This window comes from Antechinus flavipes, chromosome 2 (genome assembly GCF_016432865.1).
Source record: "Antechinus flavipes isolate AdamAnt ecotype Samford, QLD, Australia chromosome 2, AdamAnt_v2, whole genome shotgun sequence".
Classification (NCBI taxonomy): Eukaryota; Metazoa; Chordata; class Mammalia; order Dasyuromorphia; family Dasyuridae; genus Antechinus; species Antechinus flavipes.
In genome coordinates this window covers 534,250,895-534,267,724 of record NC_067399.1, presented here as the reverse complement: position 1 = coordinate 534,267,724, position 16,830 = coordinate 534,250,895, and the positions used below count along the sequence as shown (strand labels likewise).

At 32.9% G+C, this 16,830-nt stretch overlaps 1 protein-coding gene across 3 annotated transcripts in view; it reads right to left on the bottom strand.

The window, feature by feature from the left end:
* Nucleotides 1-16,830, bottom strand: part of UACA (uveal autoantigen with coiled-coil domains and ankyrin repeats) — a 98,303-nt gene that overhangs the window by 20,958 nt on the left and 60,515 nt on the right. For all 3 annotated transcript variants that reach the window (XM_051980756.1, XM_051980757.1, XM_051980758.1), the window contains 5 exons: nucleotides 16,686-16,775; nucleotides 14,365-14,472; nucleotides 5,739-5,771; nucleotides 4,663-4,761; nucleotides 2,610-2,646 (listed from right to left, as the gene is read on the bottom strand). In XM_051980756.1, the coding sequence (XP_051836716.1) occupies nucleotides 2,610-2,646; nucleotides 4,663-4,761; nucleotides 5,739-5,771; nucleotides 14,365-14,472; nucleotides 16,686-16,775 (367 nt within the window). The remainder of the gene's footprint in view (nucleotides 1-2,609; nucleotides 2,647-4,662; nucleotides 4,762-5,738; nucleotides 5,772-14,364; nucleotides 14,473-16,685; nucleotides 16,776-16,830) is intronic.

Genomic DNA, 16,830 nt, shown 5'->3' with positions numbered 1-16,830 from the left:
GATTTATCCATTAAAAGAAAAAAAAATTTGAAATCTACTTTATCTGTAATAACTAAAATTTGAAAACAAACTATGTGTTAAACAATTGGAGGACAACAATAAATCATGGTATATTAATATGGTGAAATATGTGTTATTTAAAAAAATAAGAAAATTTGGAAAAACTTAAGGTCATGCAAAATAGAGGAAAGAAAAGAGAAACAAAGGGTTAGGGAGGCAGTTGACAGTGATTTAATAGCAAGAAGGGACAGAAAGGGAACAGAAGGAAAGAAAGAAAACAGATCAAAGATAAGGAATTTTGGGCAGTCCTGGAAGAGCACACTGAACAATATTTCCTTTTTTCAGTCAGGCATTTAATGTCCTCCACAATATCTTCTTTCCAACTTTATTTTCATATTATTTCTCATCACGAACCCTATATGCCAGAATAACTCGACTATCTCTGTTCCCCACTTGGTCTTTAGAGGCAGTATTCATAACAATTGGTTGAAAAAAAAAAAAGGGCAAATTCAGGCTTGACTTAAGAAATAACTTTCTAATAATTAATTCTCCAAAAGTGGGTTTCTATACTTCGCTCATCTGAAAAATGGGAATAATAGCACCTTTACCTCAGTGTGTTTATGAGAATCAAAGGAGACAACATATGTAAAGTACCTGTAAATCCTGAAGCTCTATAACTGTTAGCTATTATTGGCATTATCATTGCTGTTATTTCTTTAAAAAAAAAAAAAAAGACAGAAATTTGTCAGATATATCAAAAAGAGTTTTCAAATTCAGGTGTGGGCTAGCCTGAAAATCCCTGAAATAATTTCTAATTCTGGAATTCTGTGACTTCCAGGAGTAATAATAATAATAATAATGGATATTTCTATTGTGATTTAAGATCTGTTAGGATCTTTATACTCATTGTATCTTTTGATTTTCAAAACACCTCTATAAGTCAGCATTTGCTACAAACTGCACTAGGCAATAGGGATATAAATACAAAAAAAAGAAACAATTCCCACTCTCAACAAATCTAAAGGACAAATCTAAAAATGAAAATAAATACAAAACAATTAAATGCATGGCAGTTTGGATGAGAGGGCACTAGTAAATAAATAAGAAATCACAAAGGGTTTGAAGAAAGAGAGGGTCCTATGAGGCACAGGTAAACCCATTCCAGGCATGGGGAATGGCATGAGTGAGGAACAGAGAGAAGGGCAGTTTAGTGGGACAGTAGAGTGCAGGAGCGGAAGTACTCTAGAGTAAGGCTGAAAAGGTAAGGTGGGTCCAGGCTGTGAAAAGTTAAAAGGGGGCACTGATCCTAGAAGGAACAGGGAGCCAAAAGGGCTTACTGAGTATAGAAGTGACACGGTTAGACTTGTCCTTAAGGAAAATCACTTTAGCAGCAGCAACAGAGAGACACTCAAAGCAAGGTGATAAATTTAGAAGCCATTGCAATGATTAAGGTAAGCAGTAGTATTAGTTGTGTGAATACACAAAATGCACTCAACATTATACGAGATGGTACTTAGAGGTAAATTAGTAAGTTTTGGCAACTTATTAGGTATGTTGGGGGAGAATAAATGAGATGATTATAATGATGCAATATATACAATGCTAAAGCTTAAAGCTTAGTTTCCTTATGAGGAAACATTCTGAACCTTTAGGTGCTTTATAAATGCAAGCCATCCTATTACAATGAAGCACTTCCTGATTTTCCAACAAAAATATATAGTAGATAATTTGTACACTTGTTAACAAAAAAAGTTTGTAGATTTTTTAAAATAATCAAATTATAGCTTGAATCATAAAACAAAATGACTGTAAACTTGCTTATAAAATCTTTTTTTTTAAGTTCTTAATGTTCCTTTTAGAACTTTTGTCCAAAGCCCTTAATTTTATTTCTTATGCCTCTATTAGACTGTAAATTCCTTGTAAGGCATGGATTGGATTACTGCTTTTTACTTTTTGTATTTCCAGCAATTAGTACAGCACTTTGCACACAGTAAGGGATTAATACACGTGTAGTAATTCACAAAAATTACAGCATATCTATGAAAAATGAATATTCACTCAAGGTACTAACTCACATATGATCAGAATATTAATAAACTTGTTTCTCTAAATATAATTTGATAATTCTCCATTAAATCTTTATGAGGGGTGCATGTGTGTATATGTATATATGTATGTATGTGTGTGTGCGTGCACACAGGTGCTATTTTGTATATTAAAATATGCTATTTTGTACTTTAAAATTTCAGAATTCCATCAGTATGGTTATTCCCTCCACTAAAATTAATCCTAATCTCTTCAAAAAGTAATTATGGTTATTAAAAATTACTGTATTCAAAGTATTCAATTAGCTGATAGCTAAATTGGGGATAAGTCTCTCCAAATAGCACCTTAGAAGACAAATTTCATTAACAAGTTGATACTCAAAGCCTTTTCAGCTTGGTGGAAACCATCAGAGTTTGTATTCTGATGACAGTTATTAGAAAACCAAGGCTTTGGTTTTCATACCAATACTTCACATCAAAATGAGCCAGCAGAGTAAAGGAGAAAATATAGATATATAGTCTAAAGTCTAAATATAAAATCTAACTTGTATTTAGATTACTTACGGTTATTGAAGTGATTTCCTGCTCCCCCATAGTCACTCTGAAATGAGAAATACAAATTATAAAATTTTAAATGAGAAGCTGCTTTAATTTATTCAATTCTGCATTGGTATGACATCTAAACAAATTCTATAAGGCCTTCTATCAAGGTATCAAGAAAATAATAAAGATAGCTTACATTCATTTTAATTTTTTAAGTTCAGTGTTTTACCTAAGACGGTAAAGTTGGTAATACAACTAGGTCTTCAGTCTACTTTATATATACAGAAATGAATTAGCAAATATCAGAACTGGGATTCAAAACTCAAATCACCTGACACCAAATTTGATGTTTGTTTTTTCCCACGACACTAGGGATATACTTCACTTTTTTCCACTATACAAAATTTTGCTCAAAATCCCTGACATTTGTTAGAGATCATTAGAAATCTGTTAGAAATAAAGGAATTTACTGCATTTTTGACAAACAAACAATATTACAAGAAACACAATTTCTGGGAATAACTAATATACTTGCCTATCTAAAAGAAACAGAATGGAAATAACTTCCAAACAACTTTCAACATACTTGTCATTCACTATCACTGTGGAAATAAGAGTGGAGGCCCAGCTAACTTCCTGTAACTTTTTGTAACATGAGTGAGTTTTGGAAACTGTCTTCTATTTTATCCAAAATAAGAAGGCAAACATTTGGTATTTTAAAACCTTTTCCATGCATTTCCTTGTCATTAGACAATCATAAAAATCTTACAGCAAGGCTGAAATGTAGATTAGCCTGCCTGTAAGACAAAGGCCAATAGTTAAGGGACAGCTAGGCAATACAGTGAATAAGGCAATTGGGCCTAGAGTGAGGAACTCTTGACTACTCAAATGAAATCTTAAGCATTTACTAGTTATGTGATCCTGTGAAAGTCACTAAACCTATTTTCTTGGTTTTCTCAACTATAAAATGGAAATAATAATAGCACCTATCTCCCAGTTTGTTATGAGGAACAAATGAAATATTTATAAAGTGCTTTGGCACATAAAAAATGCTATAGAAAAGTTATTGTTATTATTGTTATGAATAGAAAATAGCTGTTATTCTTAAGAGGCATGTAAAAAATTTTTTAAAGGAGCTTCTATCTGTGTCTTGTGTTTTAAAAAAAAAAGTTTCTATTAACCTACTTATTAGCAAGATATGGTCCTTTTATCATGACTATTTTATCTATATAAAAATGATAGCAATATGCTTTCAAACTAATTCAAAAAATACATTTTTAAGGTAAATTATCAGTATACTGGAGATAGTGCAAATAGTTTTTCAGTAACACTTTATTAAAGATATCTGCAAACTAGATATATTTTATTAGTTGATATAAACTTAAACCAAAATTAAAATAAGTTGACTTAAACCAAAAAATGGCCACTCTTTTAGATGCATGGTCCCCAGATATATTCTGTATTTTGATAGGTTACAAACAGAGAGAGGAGAGAGAGAAGAATTTTCTTATTTAATTTGTTGAAGTTTTTTAGAAAAATATTTTCTATAAACAGGATATATCAAAGGAGTGGATAATCACAATTCTAATAAAACAGTTAAAATCTTAGTTGCTATTCAATCTTGCACAAAAAATAGGCCAAAAAAGTAGAGACAATTATTATCTTTGTCTTCAAATATGACATCATACTAAGGTTTAGGAAGATTTTTGAAACTGTTTTCCCAGTAATATTTATGGATATATCCTAAGTTATACTTTCTCCTGTATCCATCTGAAATATGCCCATTTGGGGCAAATCTGTAGTTAAGAAATAGAAAAAAGCTAACTAGTTGAATGGTAAGCCAAGTCTGACTAAGTGCTCCAAATGAAACAGTATACTTATGAAAGCATAAAATAGTTGAGATTTTGCTATCTATTTGTAGGAATATGTTATTTTTAATGAACTTACATATAGAGATATCTAAAATTACAGAAAAACAACAATGATCAACAGGTTTTTAAAAATAAAATAAAGCTCAAAAGTAATTAAATTTGTCCCCTAAACTTAAAGTCAACCCATGATTCAACATTGATACCTCATAATATTTAAATCTATTTTTCAGAGCTTCAATAGTCCTTAAGCTTTCTTCATGCTGTTTTTCCTTGGTGCTCAAAAGAGTTCTCAGTTTTTCTTTCTGAAATGAAAAGAAAACAAAAACAAAAGCAAACTAAAAACCAGAAAGTCTCTATACTGAAACCACAGTTCAGAATGATACTCCCTCCCCAACTCCTACCCTACCCAAGACTTCAAATAATGCAAAATTTCATGATGTTGTGATTATACAATGTTTTACCACTGCAAAAATACACTTGTTGAAAGATTTTTTTAAAAATAACTTTAGCATTAGAAAGGACTATTATAAATTATCTAGACCTGACAACCCATACTCTAGTCTTCTGTAGTTACCACTTTTTTTTCCAAGAAAAATATATGCCCCAAATTCTGTTCTCCAGATTGGCACCTCTCAATCAAGAGCTACAATTTCATAAGGGGCCTTTACAATATTCACTTCATTGCTCATTCTCTATACTTCTCTATGTCCCCACCAGCTGCCTTATTTCCCTCACTTTCTAGATAACCTAAAAATGTAAGCACCTTGAGAGTAAGCCCTTCCTCCCTCTCAATCTCTCTCTCAACTTTACTAAACAGCTCAGAGATTAATTTATAAAAAACCCCAAACCTTTTGGCTACTTAGCCAAATTTCATCATCTATAGATCCTCATTAGTCTGCAAGATAAAGTCAATTGTGAAATATACCTCCTCAAATCAGTTTACATCCTGGCTGCAGAACTGGATCATGCCTAAGCTAGAAGCATCGCACACCAGCACCACTATAACTACCACCAGCACCACTATCACCCTCCCCCACCATTACACTGTAACCTCTCTAAGGGGAAGGCTTATACTTTTTTCCTATTTCCAGTACTTAACACAGGGCCTGAAATATAGTAGGCATTCAATAAATGTTTATTGACTTTGAAAACAAGAATTAAAATCCAAGTCTTTTATTAATAATCTAGTTCTTTTTCTAATAGCATTATGTAGAAATGTTACATAAGCATGTATGTATATACATGCTTTTTCTCTGAAAAGCTTTCTTTCCCCTCCTACCTCATTTTCAAGGTCATCAGCAACCATTACTTCCTAGAAAAAAAAAAAAAGAAAATTAATTTCAATATCCATTGAAAGTTTTTTTAAATGAGATTTCCATCCATAAAAAAAGAATAATTCATATTTAAAAAAAAAACAACAACTTATCAATGACAGGGGCAGGATACTTATGCCAAAAAATTTGTGATTCTATATGAGCTTATGAATTACTTTCATATAGTCATCTTGCTGGTGTAGTAGATAGAAAAGACTAGCTTTAAAACTGTAATCCCCTGAGTTCAAATACTGCTGCTGACAATTCTTAGTTGAGTAGTATTGAGAAAGTCACAGCATCTCAGTCTTGAGGCTATATTCTTTAAGAGTGGATTAGGCAACCAACTCTCTAAGAAAAAATCCCCAGGACCAGATGGATTTGCATGTGAATTCTACCAAACATTTAAAGAACAATTAACTCCAATGCTAAATAAACTATTTGAAAAAATAGGGATTGAAGGAGTCCTACCAAACTCCTTTTATGACACAGACATGGTACTGATACCTAAACCAGGTAGGTTGAAAACAGAGAAAGAAAATTATAGATCAATATCCCTAATGAATATCGATGCTAAAATCTTAAATAAAATGTTAGCAAAAAGATTACAGAAAATCATTCCCAGGATAATACACTATACCAAGTAGGATTTATACCAGGAATGCAGGGCTGGTTCAACATTAGGAAAACTATTAGCATAATTGACTATATCAATAACCAAACAAACAAAAACCATATGATCATCTCAATAGATGCAGAAAAACCATTTGATAAAATCCAACATCCATTCCTAATAAAAACACTTGAGAGCATAGGAATAAATGGACTTTTCCTTAAAATAGTCAGGAACATATATTTAAAACTATCAGTAAGCATCATATGCAATGGGGAAAAACTGGAACCTTTCACAGTAAGATCTGGAGTGAAGCAAGGTTGCCCACTATCACCATTATTATTCAATATCGTATTAGAAACATTAGCCTCTGCAATAAGAGTCGAGAAAGAGATTAAAGGAATTAGAGTAGGTAATGAGGAAACCAAATTATCACTCTTTGCAGATGATATGATGGTAAACCTAGAGAACCCCAGAGATTCTACTAAAAAACTATTAGAAAAAGTTCATAGCAAAGTAGCAGGATACAAAATAAATCTCCATAAATCCTCAGCATTTTTATACATCACCAACAAAATCCAACAGCAAGAGATAACAAAGAAAAATTCCATTCAAAATAACTGTTATAGCATAAAATATTTGGGAATCTATCTACCAAAGGAAAGTCAGGAATTATATGAGCAAAATTACAAAAAACTTTCCACACAAATAAAGTCAGACTTAAATAATTGGAAAAATATTAAGTGCTCTTAGATAGGCCGAGTGAATATAATAAAGATGACAATACTCCCTAAACTAATCTATTTATTTAGTGCTATACCAATCAGACTTCCAAGAAAATATTTTAATGATCTAGAAAAAATAACAACAAAATTCATATGGAACAATAAAAAGTCAAGAATCTCAAGGGAATTAATGGGAAAAAAAAATCAAATGAAGGTGGTCTAGTTGTACCTGATCTAAAATTATATTATAAAGCAGCAGTCACCAAAACCATTTGGTATTGGCTAAGAAATAGATTAGGTGATCAGTGGAAAAGGTTAGATTCACAAGAGAGAAGAGTCAACTATAGCAATCTAGTATTTGACAAACCCAAAGATCCTAACTTTTGGGATAAGAATTCATTATTTGATAAAAACTGCTGGGATAACTGGAAATTAGTATGGCAGAAATTAGGCATGGACCCACACTTAACACCATATATCAAGATAAGATCAAAATGGGTCCATGACCTTGGCATAACCTTGGCATAAAGATTATAGATTATAATTATAAATAAATTAGAGGAACATAGGATAGTTTATCTCTCAGACTTGTGGAGGAAAAAGAAATTTGTGAGCAAAGATGAACTAGAAACCATTACTGATCACAAAATAGAAAATTTTGATTACATCAAATTAAAAAGCCTTTGTACAAACAAAACTAATGCAAACAAGATTAGAAAGGAAGCAACAAACTGGGAAAACATCTTCACAGTTAAAAGTTCTGATAAAGGCCTCATTTCCAAAATATATAGAGAACTGACTCAAATTTATAAGAAATCAAGCCATTCTCCAATTGATAAATGGTCAAAGGATATGAACAGACAATTTTCAGAGGATGAAATTGAAACTATTACCACTCATATGAAAGTGTTCCAAATCACTATTGATCAGAGAAATGCAAATTAAGACAATTCTGAGATAGCACTACACACCTGTCAGATTGGCTAAGATGACAGGAAAAAATAATGATGAATGTTGGAGGGGATGCAGGAAAACTGGGACACTGATGCATTGTTGGTGGAGTTGTGAATGAATCCAACCATTCTGGAGAGCAATCTGGAATTATGCCCCAAAAGTTATCAAACTGTGCATACTCTTTGATCCAGCAGTGTTACTTCTGGACTTATATCCCAAAGAAACACTAAAGAAGGGAAAGGGACCTGTATGTGCCAAAATGTTTGTGGCAGCCCTGTTTGTAGTGGCTAGAAACTGGAAATTGAATGGATGCCCATCAATTGGAGCATGGCTGGGTAAATTATGGTATATGAATGTTATGGAATATTATTGTTCTGTAAGAAATGACCAGCAGGATGAATACAGAGAGGCTTGGAGAGACTTACATGAACTGATGCTAAGTGAAATATGCAGAACCAGGAGATCATTATACACTTCGACAACGATATCGTATGAGGATGTATTCTGATGGAAGTGGACTTCTTTGACAAAGAGACCTAACTCAGTTTCAATTGATAAATGATGGACAGAAGCAGTTACACCCAAAGAAAGAACACTGGGAAACGAATGTGAACTATCTGCATCTTTGTTTTTCTTCCCGGGTTATTTTTACCTTCTGAATCCAATTCTCCCTATGCAACAAGAAAACTTCGGTTCTGCAAACATATATTGTATCTAGGATATACTGCAACATATCTAACATATATAGGACTGCTTGCCATCTTGGGGAGGGGGTGGAGGGAGGGAGGGAAAAAATTGGAACAGAAGCAAGTGCAAGGGATAATGCTGTAAAAAATTACCCTGGCATGGATTCTGTCAATATAAAGTTATTATAAAATAAAAAAATAAATAAATAAAGATTAAAAAAAAAAAAGAGTGGATTAGGCATAACTTGAACAGATAGAGGGAGTTTCTTTACAAAGGAGTTCCTTGTATCAATGAAATCACAAATTCAGTCTCTCTCTATCCCCCTCCTACTTTCACCTACATTCAGTTTCAGTTATCTCTAACTCCTGTACTTCTTCCATATAAAGTCAATAATGCAGTTCCATGAATTTTTCATATCCCTCCCAAACCACTTTCCCTTTCTATTTCTATTGTTCATTCAGGCTCTTGTCACACTTACTACCTTATGTGTGACTTTTGGTGATGCACTCAAACTCTCTGGCTTCTATTTCCTGACCTGTAGAGTAAGGGGTTGGCACGTTTGGCCTCTGGACTACATGTCCATTCAAGTTCTAAATTATTTAAATTAAGTTTTATTTCACTTTCAAAGAATAGTTTTCCAGGAAGGTGGAACAGTGGATAAAGTGCTAGGCCTGGAGTCAGCAAGAACTCACGATGGACAACAGACAGTTTCTTCATCTCTAAAATCAGGACATGTTATCACTATCTCATGGCATTGCCAGCATAATCAAATGAGATATCAGTGAAGCGTTTAGCATACTGCCTGGTACACAGTAGGCACTGTGTATGTAAGCTATTATGATGAGAAGATCATTATTTTTCTTTCACTTCCTTCCCTTTTCTCATCTTGAGAAAGCAAAAAAAAAAAAAAAAAAAAAAAAAAAAAAAAGCAAAACCCCTGATACAAGCACATATAATCAAGAAAAACAAAATTTTTCCTTAATTATGTCTTCAAAACATACACATGCACGCACGCACACATGCATGCACATACACTTCAGTCCTCAATGTATGCTCTGAACACAGGTGTCCAACCCTCCCCTCTCACTTACAGCTCCAGAGGTGGCTGCTGCAATTCAGCTGCCCAAAGCCTGGCATAGCCTTGCCCAGGCACTGCCTGCTCTGGACTCACTCCAGTGTGACAGATCTTTCCTGCCAACCTTCTATATTGTCTTGATTGCTTCACTTTGTCCTTCTGTAGGTCCTGCCACTCTCAAATCATTTAGTTATGTAAAGAATTTTGGGAGATGTCCCTATCTTTTCTCTGCCATCTTAGTTTCACTTCTCAATTAGCTTTTTAGTCAGTCACCTTGCCTGTAGCACTTCTTTCCCACAACCCATCTGGTATGTTGCCCCTATCTTAATCTCCCTAAAATGATGTTTTTAACATGTTTAAAAACCTTCCAGTTCAAACTTCTCATATGCCATCCAACTTTTTCTACAACTTAGATCCAAAATAAATTTTAACTTTTATCACTAATAACCTTCTCCTCCATTCTTTACTCCAACCCTACATAATACTAATTCACTGCTGTCTCCAAAGCCACATACTAATTTCCTCTGGCATAGTGAATGTCTTCTGCGATTTCTCCAGCTCTAAAATTTATTTTCTAAGCCTATCTAAACCTTACTCGTCATTCAAAGTCTGGCTCAAGTCACATCTTTTTTTTTTTTTTTTTTAAAGTCTTCTATTAACAAAGTAGTTTACATTATCTCTTCCTCCTCTTGATTCCTATTAAAAATAAGCCTTCTATCACTTCTCTTTTGCTTGTACAAATCTTGCCTTCTCAGGTCCCTAAACGCAGGGACTATTTTTCATTCTGTCAACTAAAACCAACAAGACACATAAAACTGGAAATGCTGAAGGTGCCAAGTGAAGTGTGTGATTTTGAGAATATATACTTTGGATGACTATAACTTGAAATATAATTTTTACCCAGTTTTATAAAAGTACAGAATTTTGTTTTATTATCCCTTATACCATGCCTTGAACATAACAGATGATAAATAAGTCCCTTAAAAAACTGCTAGATTCTCAAAAGCAGAGAATATGCCTTATATTCCTTCTTTACCTTATAGATATTAATATAATGAATTTATACACAGTGGATACTAAAATTTTTTGGGTTGAGTATTAAGTTTATTTGTTGTCTATTTCTCCACAATTATGCTATATGTTTAAAACTATGTGAACAAATACTCATTATGCCAAAAATATCTTTGAAAATGTTAGATATTTGGATTACAAGCATAGTAATAATTCTATATGCATATTTAATTCTTCAATTCCTTATTTAGCAAGATGGCTTTTTATTTCATTCAACTAAAAAAAATTCTTTATAAAAACTGTATTTTACACTTGGCAATGACTGAAATTGAAATGGACATTTTTTATGATGGGTTCCAAATTATTTTCTGGCAGAACCAAAGTTTCCTAGAATTATTTATATGAAGAATAGCTATTACAAAATATTTTAAAAGTCCAATACCTCATCCCATACCTTCATTTGGAAAAAATACTCTAGTATTCTCATTATTATTCAAGATCCCTAAATGCCACAAGCTATAAAAATAAAACTTATGATTAGCATTTTAAAAGACTTGTTTTATCAGTAGCAGAGTAAACTAAGGCAATTCCATTTTGCCTCTGACATTATTTATAGCTCCAGTTATAGTCTTTGACCTTTTTAATAGCTGAAACAACAAGAATAGTTCTATCTATTAGGAAGGAGTTACAAGAGATAGTTAGCCCCTGACAACAAACTCTGGCCAATCAAGGGATTATACATCCCCTAGTCCTACCCTATAAGTCCCCAGAAATAAGCCCTTCTCCAATCCAAAGTTACCTCTATAATCCAATTCACCTTGTACATAGATTGAAACTCATACAAGCCTTGTCCTTTTGGTTTTCAGTCTCCTCTTCACCCACTATGACTAAGGTTTCCTCCCAAGTGAACTCAATAAACTTTCACTGGTTACTAAATTTCTGGTTTGGGTTTTGTTACTAGCTCTGATTAGTTCTGGCACCAACAATTTTATCTAGTTTCTACTTTGAAAATGAAAATCCTCAAATTTATTTTTTAAGTTTTCTGTTTACAAGTAGACAGAAATAGTTTATATATCAACTGCTATATCTCTACATAATTCTGAATTAAACTGCAAAGACATCAGGTCTCTATAAACTGTACCTTAAGTGCTATAACTGTCTATATCACACCTATTAATTGTGAATGCATCCCAAGATTTGTTCTTATGCCTTCTTCTCTTTCCCTTCTAAACCCCCTACTTGATGATTTTATTAGCTCCCATGCCTTAATTATCACTGTTGTATAAATTCACAAATACTTAAGACCAATCTCTCCCCTGGGCTTCAAACCAATCTCACTAACTATATAATGAACATTTCTAGCAGGATTTCTGGTAAGCATCTTAAAATAAATATATTAAAAATACAATTCTTTATCACTCCTTTTGTCTCCTTCACTCTCTTCCAAACTCCTATTTTATTATGAAGAGACCCATAAAACTTCCAGTCTCCCTGCAAGGAATGGGAAGAGAGTCAAAGATAAATGAGGCTTTTAGCTGTCTTAGAAATATGGTTGTCCAGAGGGAGGGAACAAGCATTTATTAAGCTCTAATCATATGCCAAGTACTGTGCTAATGCTTTAAAAATATTATGTCATTTCATTCACAACAACTCTGGGAAATACATACTATCTTTATTCCCATTTTACAGTTGAAGAAACTGAAGCAAAAAGCAGTTATGTGACTGCTCAGGATCACACACAGCTAATAAGTTTGAGGGCAAATTTAAACTTAGGTCTAATTGACTTAATATTAATAACCATAGCTAGCGTTTTAAGGTGCTTATTATGTTCTGTACACTGTGCTAAAACACTTCGGAATTGTTATCTCATTTGGGCCTCATAAACAATCCTGAAAGGTAGATGCTATCATTATCACCGTTATATAGATGAAGAAACTGAGGCAGACAGGAATGAAGTGACTTGCCCAGAACCACACAGCTACTAAGGGTCTGGAGCTGGATTTTAATTCATTTCTCCCTGACTCTAAATCTAGGACTCTACCTATAACTGCATCTGTTGCAAAAAGCTACCTAGGTTAGCTCTGGATTTCCAGAAAACTCTCAAATAGCAGGTTTTTTGTGGTGGTTGCTCTCTGGTGGAAGAAGGTGCTATTCAGCCTCTTGAATATCTGTAACTATAGTTGACTCCAAATTTAAAATTACCCTTATGAAAGCAACTGTTACAAATCCCTGGTTTTTGTTTGTTTTTACTAAATTCCCTTCCCTCCACCTTCAAGCCAATTCTTTGTTGCTAATTCTTTGAAAAGTTTGAGAAGGGGGTAGAGGAGTTTGAGGGGATAGATCAAGGTCATTTACAACTTTTGAATTAGAGGTGCTAGTTATGCCTCAATCCACTCAAGTCTGAAGTGATTCATAGAGGTGTTTTAGATCTAGAGTTAATAAATTTCCTGTCTTGAGGGGAAGAGGGGGCAGGATGATTGTAATCATGGGAGTGGCTAAGATCATTAAATGGGGAAATACATAAAGAGAGAACTGCTGGTTTGATTTAAAAGGATAGAAACTTTTAGGAACAAGATAAGAAACCTTGAAATGTAATCTCCACTATTAAAAAAAAAAATCCTACTACTATTTGTGTATTTGAATAAAAGGAACATCAAATTTGGTTTGGTAGAACACCAGATTTGGTATCTGAGTATGAATTTGCCACATTTCAATTGTGTGACCTTGCCACAGATGCTTCATGTCTTTAACCATATGAATTTATTTATAAAAATGAGAGAGCTGGACACTGAAGTCTTTCAAGTCTTAATCCAATGGTTGATTTGGAGTCAGAGTTTGAGGCTTCTCATTTTCTGATAAGGTTGAAATGCAGAATCATAGTATTTGAGAATGTCAGATCTCTAGTGTTGACTCCATCTAGAGAATTTATCCTACACATAATTATTCTGAGAAAGATGCTATATCATCACCTCTTGTGTACTTGTATGTTTAAATTGCCCCTTACTAGATTGGAAGCTTGTTGAAAGCAGGGAAAATTTTTTGAATCATCCTTATATTTTTTGCCTAATAAAATGCCTCATGGGGGGGGGGGCGGGGGGGAGAGAACTTCCAGTCTCCTAGATAAAAAAAAAACCTGGCATCATCTTTGAATTCCCATTCTCACTCTAGACATATTCAATCAAACCTTCTTCCTGCTTCTGCTACTACAAATTTCACTCATCCTTTAAGGATGATATGTCAAGTTCTTCCTTCTCTCTTTATCTCTGCTAACCATCTAAGCACTACTTAACTTCGCATTTCTCTAAAGTCCTATAACACTTAATGCATATGCTGCTTTGTATAACTTATCTTTCTGCATATCTGTCTTGGCTCCTCAACTAAACCATAAGCTCAATAAGGGAAGAAAGGCCATATGGCTAACACAATGTCTTACAAGAACTAGCAGGTGCTTCATAAATATTTTCTTAATGATGAAGACGACTTGGAATCATCTTTTTTAATGTAACCATGATACTATACAAAGACTATACCTCATTTAGTTGTAGTTGCAATCCATTGACTTTATCTAATAATATTCTTTGCTCCTGTTGAATATTTCTCAACTTTTCTTTCAAATCTTCATTTTCAGTTTCCAGATCCTTAAAAACACATTGAGAAATAATGAGGATAACATGTAAATGGACACTCTAAAAAGAAAATTTCTTGTTAATAGAACCATAAATGCATTTTCTCAGTCTCTTAAGTCATACACAAAATAAGTAATATAATGTCAACCAAATTAAAAGTTAACTTTTAAGAAAACAAACACAAGTAGTAACAATAACTAACATTTGCCTAGGAATTTAAAGTTTACAAAAAAGTTTATAAATGCAGTTTTCAAACTGTGTACCATGGAAAATTCAGAGGCACAATAGGATATTTTAAATTTTCAAAGGAAACACACTGATAAACATCTATTGGCCTCTGAGCATGTGGTTTACTGTTTCAACATTAGAACATTAGACTACATTTCTTCTTTCACTGTTGTATTTTAGATATGTTTGTTCATTTGTACTTTTCAGTTATGCCACTTGCTTCTCCAACTTTCTTATCTGAAACATTGTCTTTGTAAAGTTGAGTTTTTAGCAGCTGCTATGATACATAGTACTTCCAGTACTATGCAAAAATCAATGTTTAAAAAAAAAAAGAAAAGAAAAGAAATGTATAAATCAGTATCCAATCCGATTCCAAGATTTGAGAAGTTGTTCAGTGCCTGACAGTACATACGTTTTATTAAGTGAGATGTGACTAAGAATGAAATAAAAATATTGCTTTTTCTTTTACTTTATATGTATTATTTTTTCAATTGGTTATTAGTTAGGACATACTTATTCCGTTGCTTGATTTAAGTACTTAAATTAAACTGTTGATTATTTGATGGTATACCATGGTACAACCATTGATATACCATAAAAAATTACTGACACATATTAATGGCACCGTGACCTGAGAAAGTCTAGGAATTTCTGCATTGTCTCATTTGAATTTCACAACAACCTTGTAAAGTAGATCATAACGATATTATTATTTCCATTTTAGATTATCTGAAAACTGAGCTATATGAAAACACACACAGATGTTAATGCCCAGGTCTTTCTGACTCTGAGGCTAACACTTCACTCACTCTTCCCATGCTGCCACTGTAACATAGTAATGACAATAAATAAATACTAATACTTAAAATTTAGCACATGAAAGATATTATTCCTGACAAAAGGTAAACAGAGTCAGTCTATTAACCAAAATAAACAGCATTATTTTTAGTTTTAAGTTTCAAAAATCTATAATAAGATCACTCTTAATAACATTTTACTTTTGAGGTAGCAAGATAGTGCAGTGGATGAAACGGCAGCTCTGAAGTCAGGAGGACTTGAATTTAAATCTGGCCTCACTCACCATTAGGTGTTCTAGTTATATGACCCTGAGCAAGTCACTTAATCCCAACTGCCTAAGAATAATAATATTTTACTTTTTATCAAAATTTCAGCCATCTGGTAAAAACAAATGAACTATATTAAAAATATTTATTATATCATCTATAAACTTCTCTTCCCAAGGACAATACAGAAAATACACAAGAATATGAAAACCAAAATAAAGTTTGGTTTTGTTTTACTAAACAAAATCAGCTATAAAAGCAGACTGACATTTACATATAAATTATTTTTTCATGTGTTGCAGTGCTTCCACTATATAAACCACAGTTCCTGTTTCTCCTATAAGAGGTTGTGGTTTTTTTTTTTTTAACAAAATTTTTTCCCCTCAACATACCCAAGAGCTATAAGATATCACTACCTTGAGTAAGTAACTTTAACAAGGCAAACCAAAACAAACCCAGTTCAATCAACAAAGTAGATATGCTAATATCCTGAAATAAATACATTATGTGTTTATGTTTTGCCTCTGATACTGACAGAATATGTAGATTTAGGTAAGTGATGTAACAATTTCTCTGTGCACCAGGCAACTCTATATACTGTACATTATTTAAAAAGTATCAATCAGAACTGATATACCAAATGTGTATGCATATATAAAGATACATAGTCACACACACAGTATATATAATTGGATGGATACAGTTTCGGTTTAGACCTGTGATTCATTGATATAAAAAGGTCCCAATAAAAAATTTGTACTTCCAAATATTATGTAGACTAAATTATGTCAACTAAGAAATGTTAGCATAATTAATTTTTCTATTAAAGGAAAATAGAAGCTCCACAATAACAGAAACAAACCTATCTAAACACTTGATTTTACTATTCAAAGAAACATACTATTTCTTTGAGCTCATTTTCTAGAGCATTACCTGAACATTTTTCTGCTCCCTCTGATATGGATTTATATTAACTTCATCTTGCAGATGCAACAGATTTCTTTTCGGTGGAATATAAGATATCTAAGTTATGACATTAAGATAAAAGATAAAATAAAAAGTCATAAATGAATAAAGA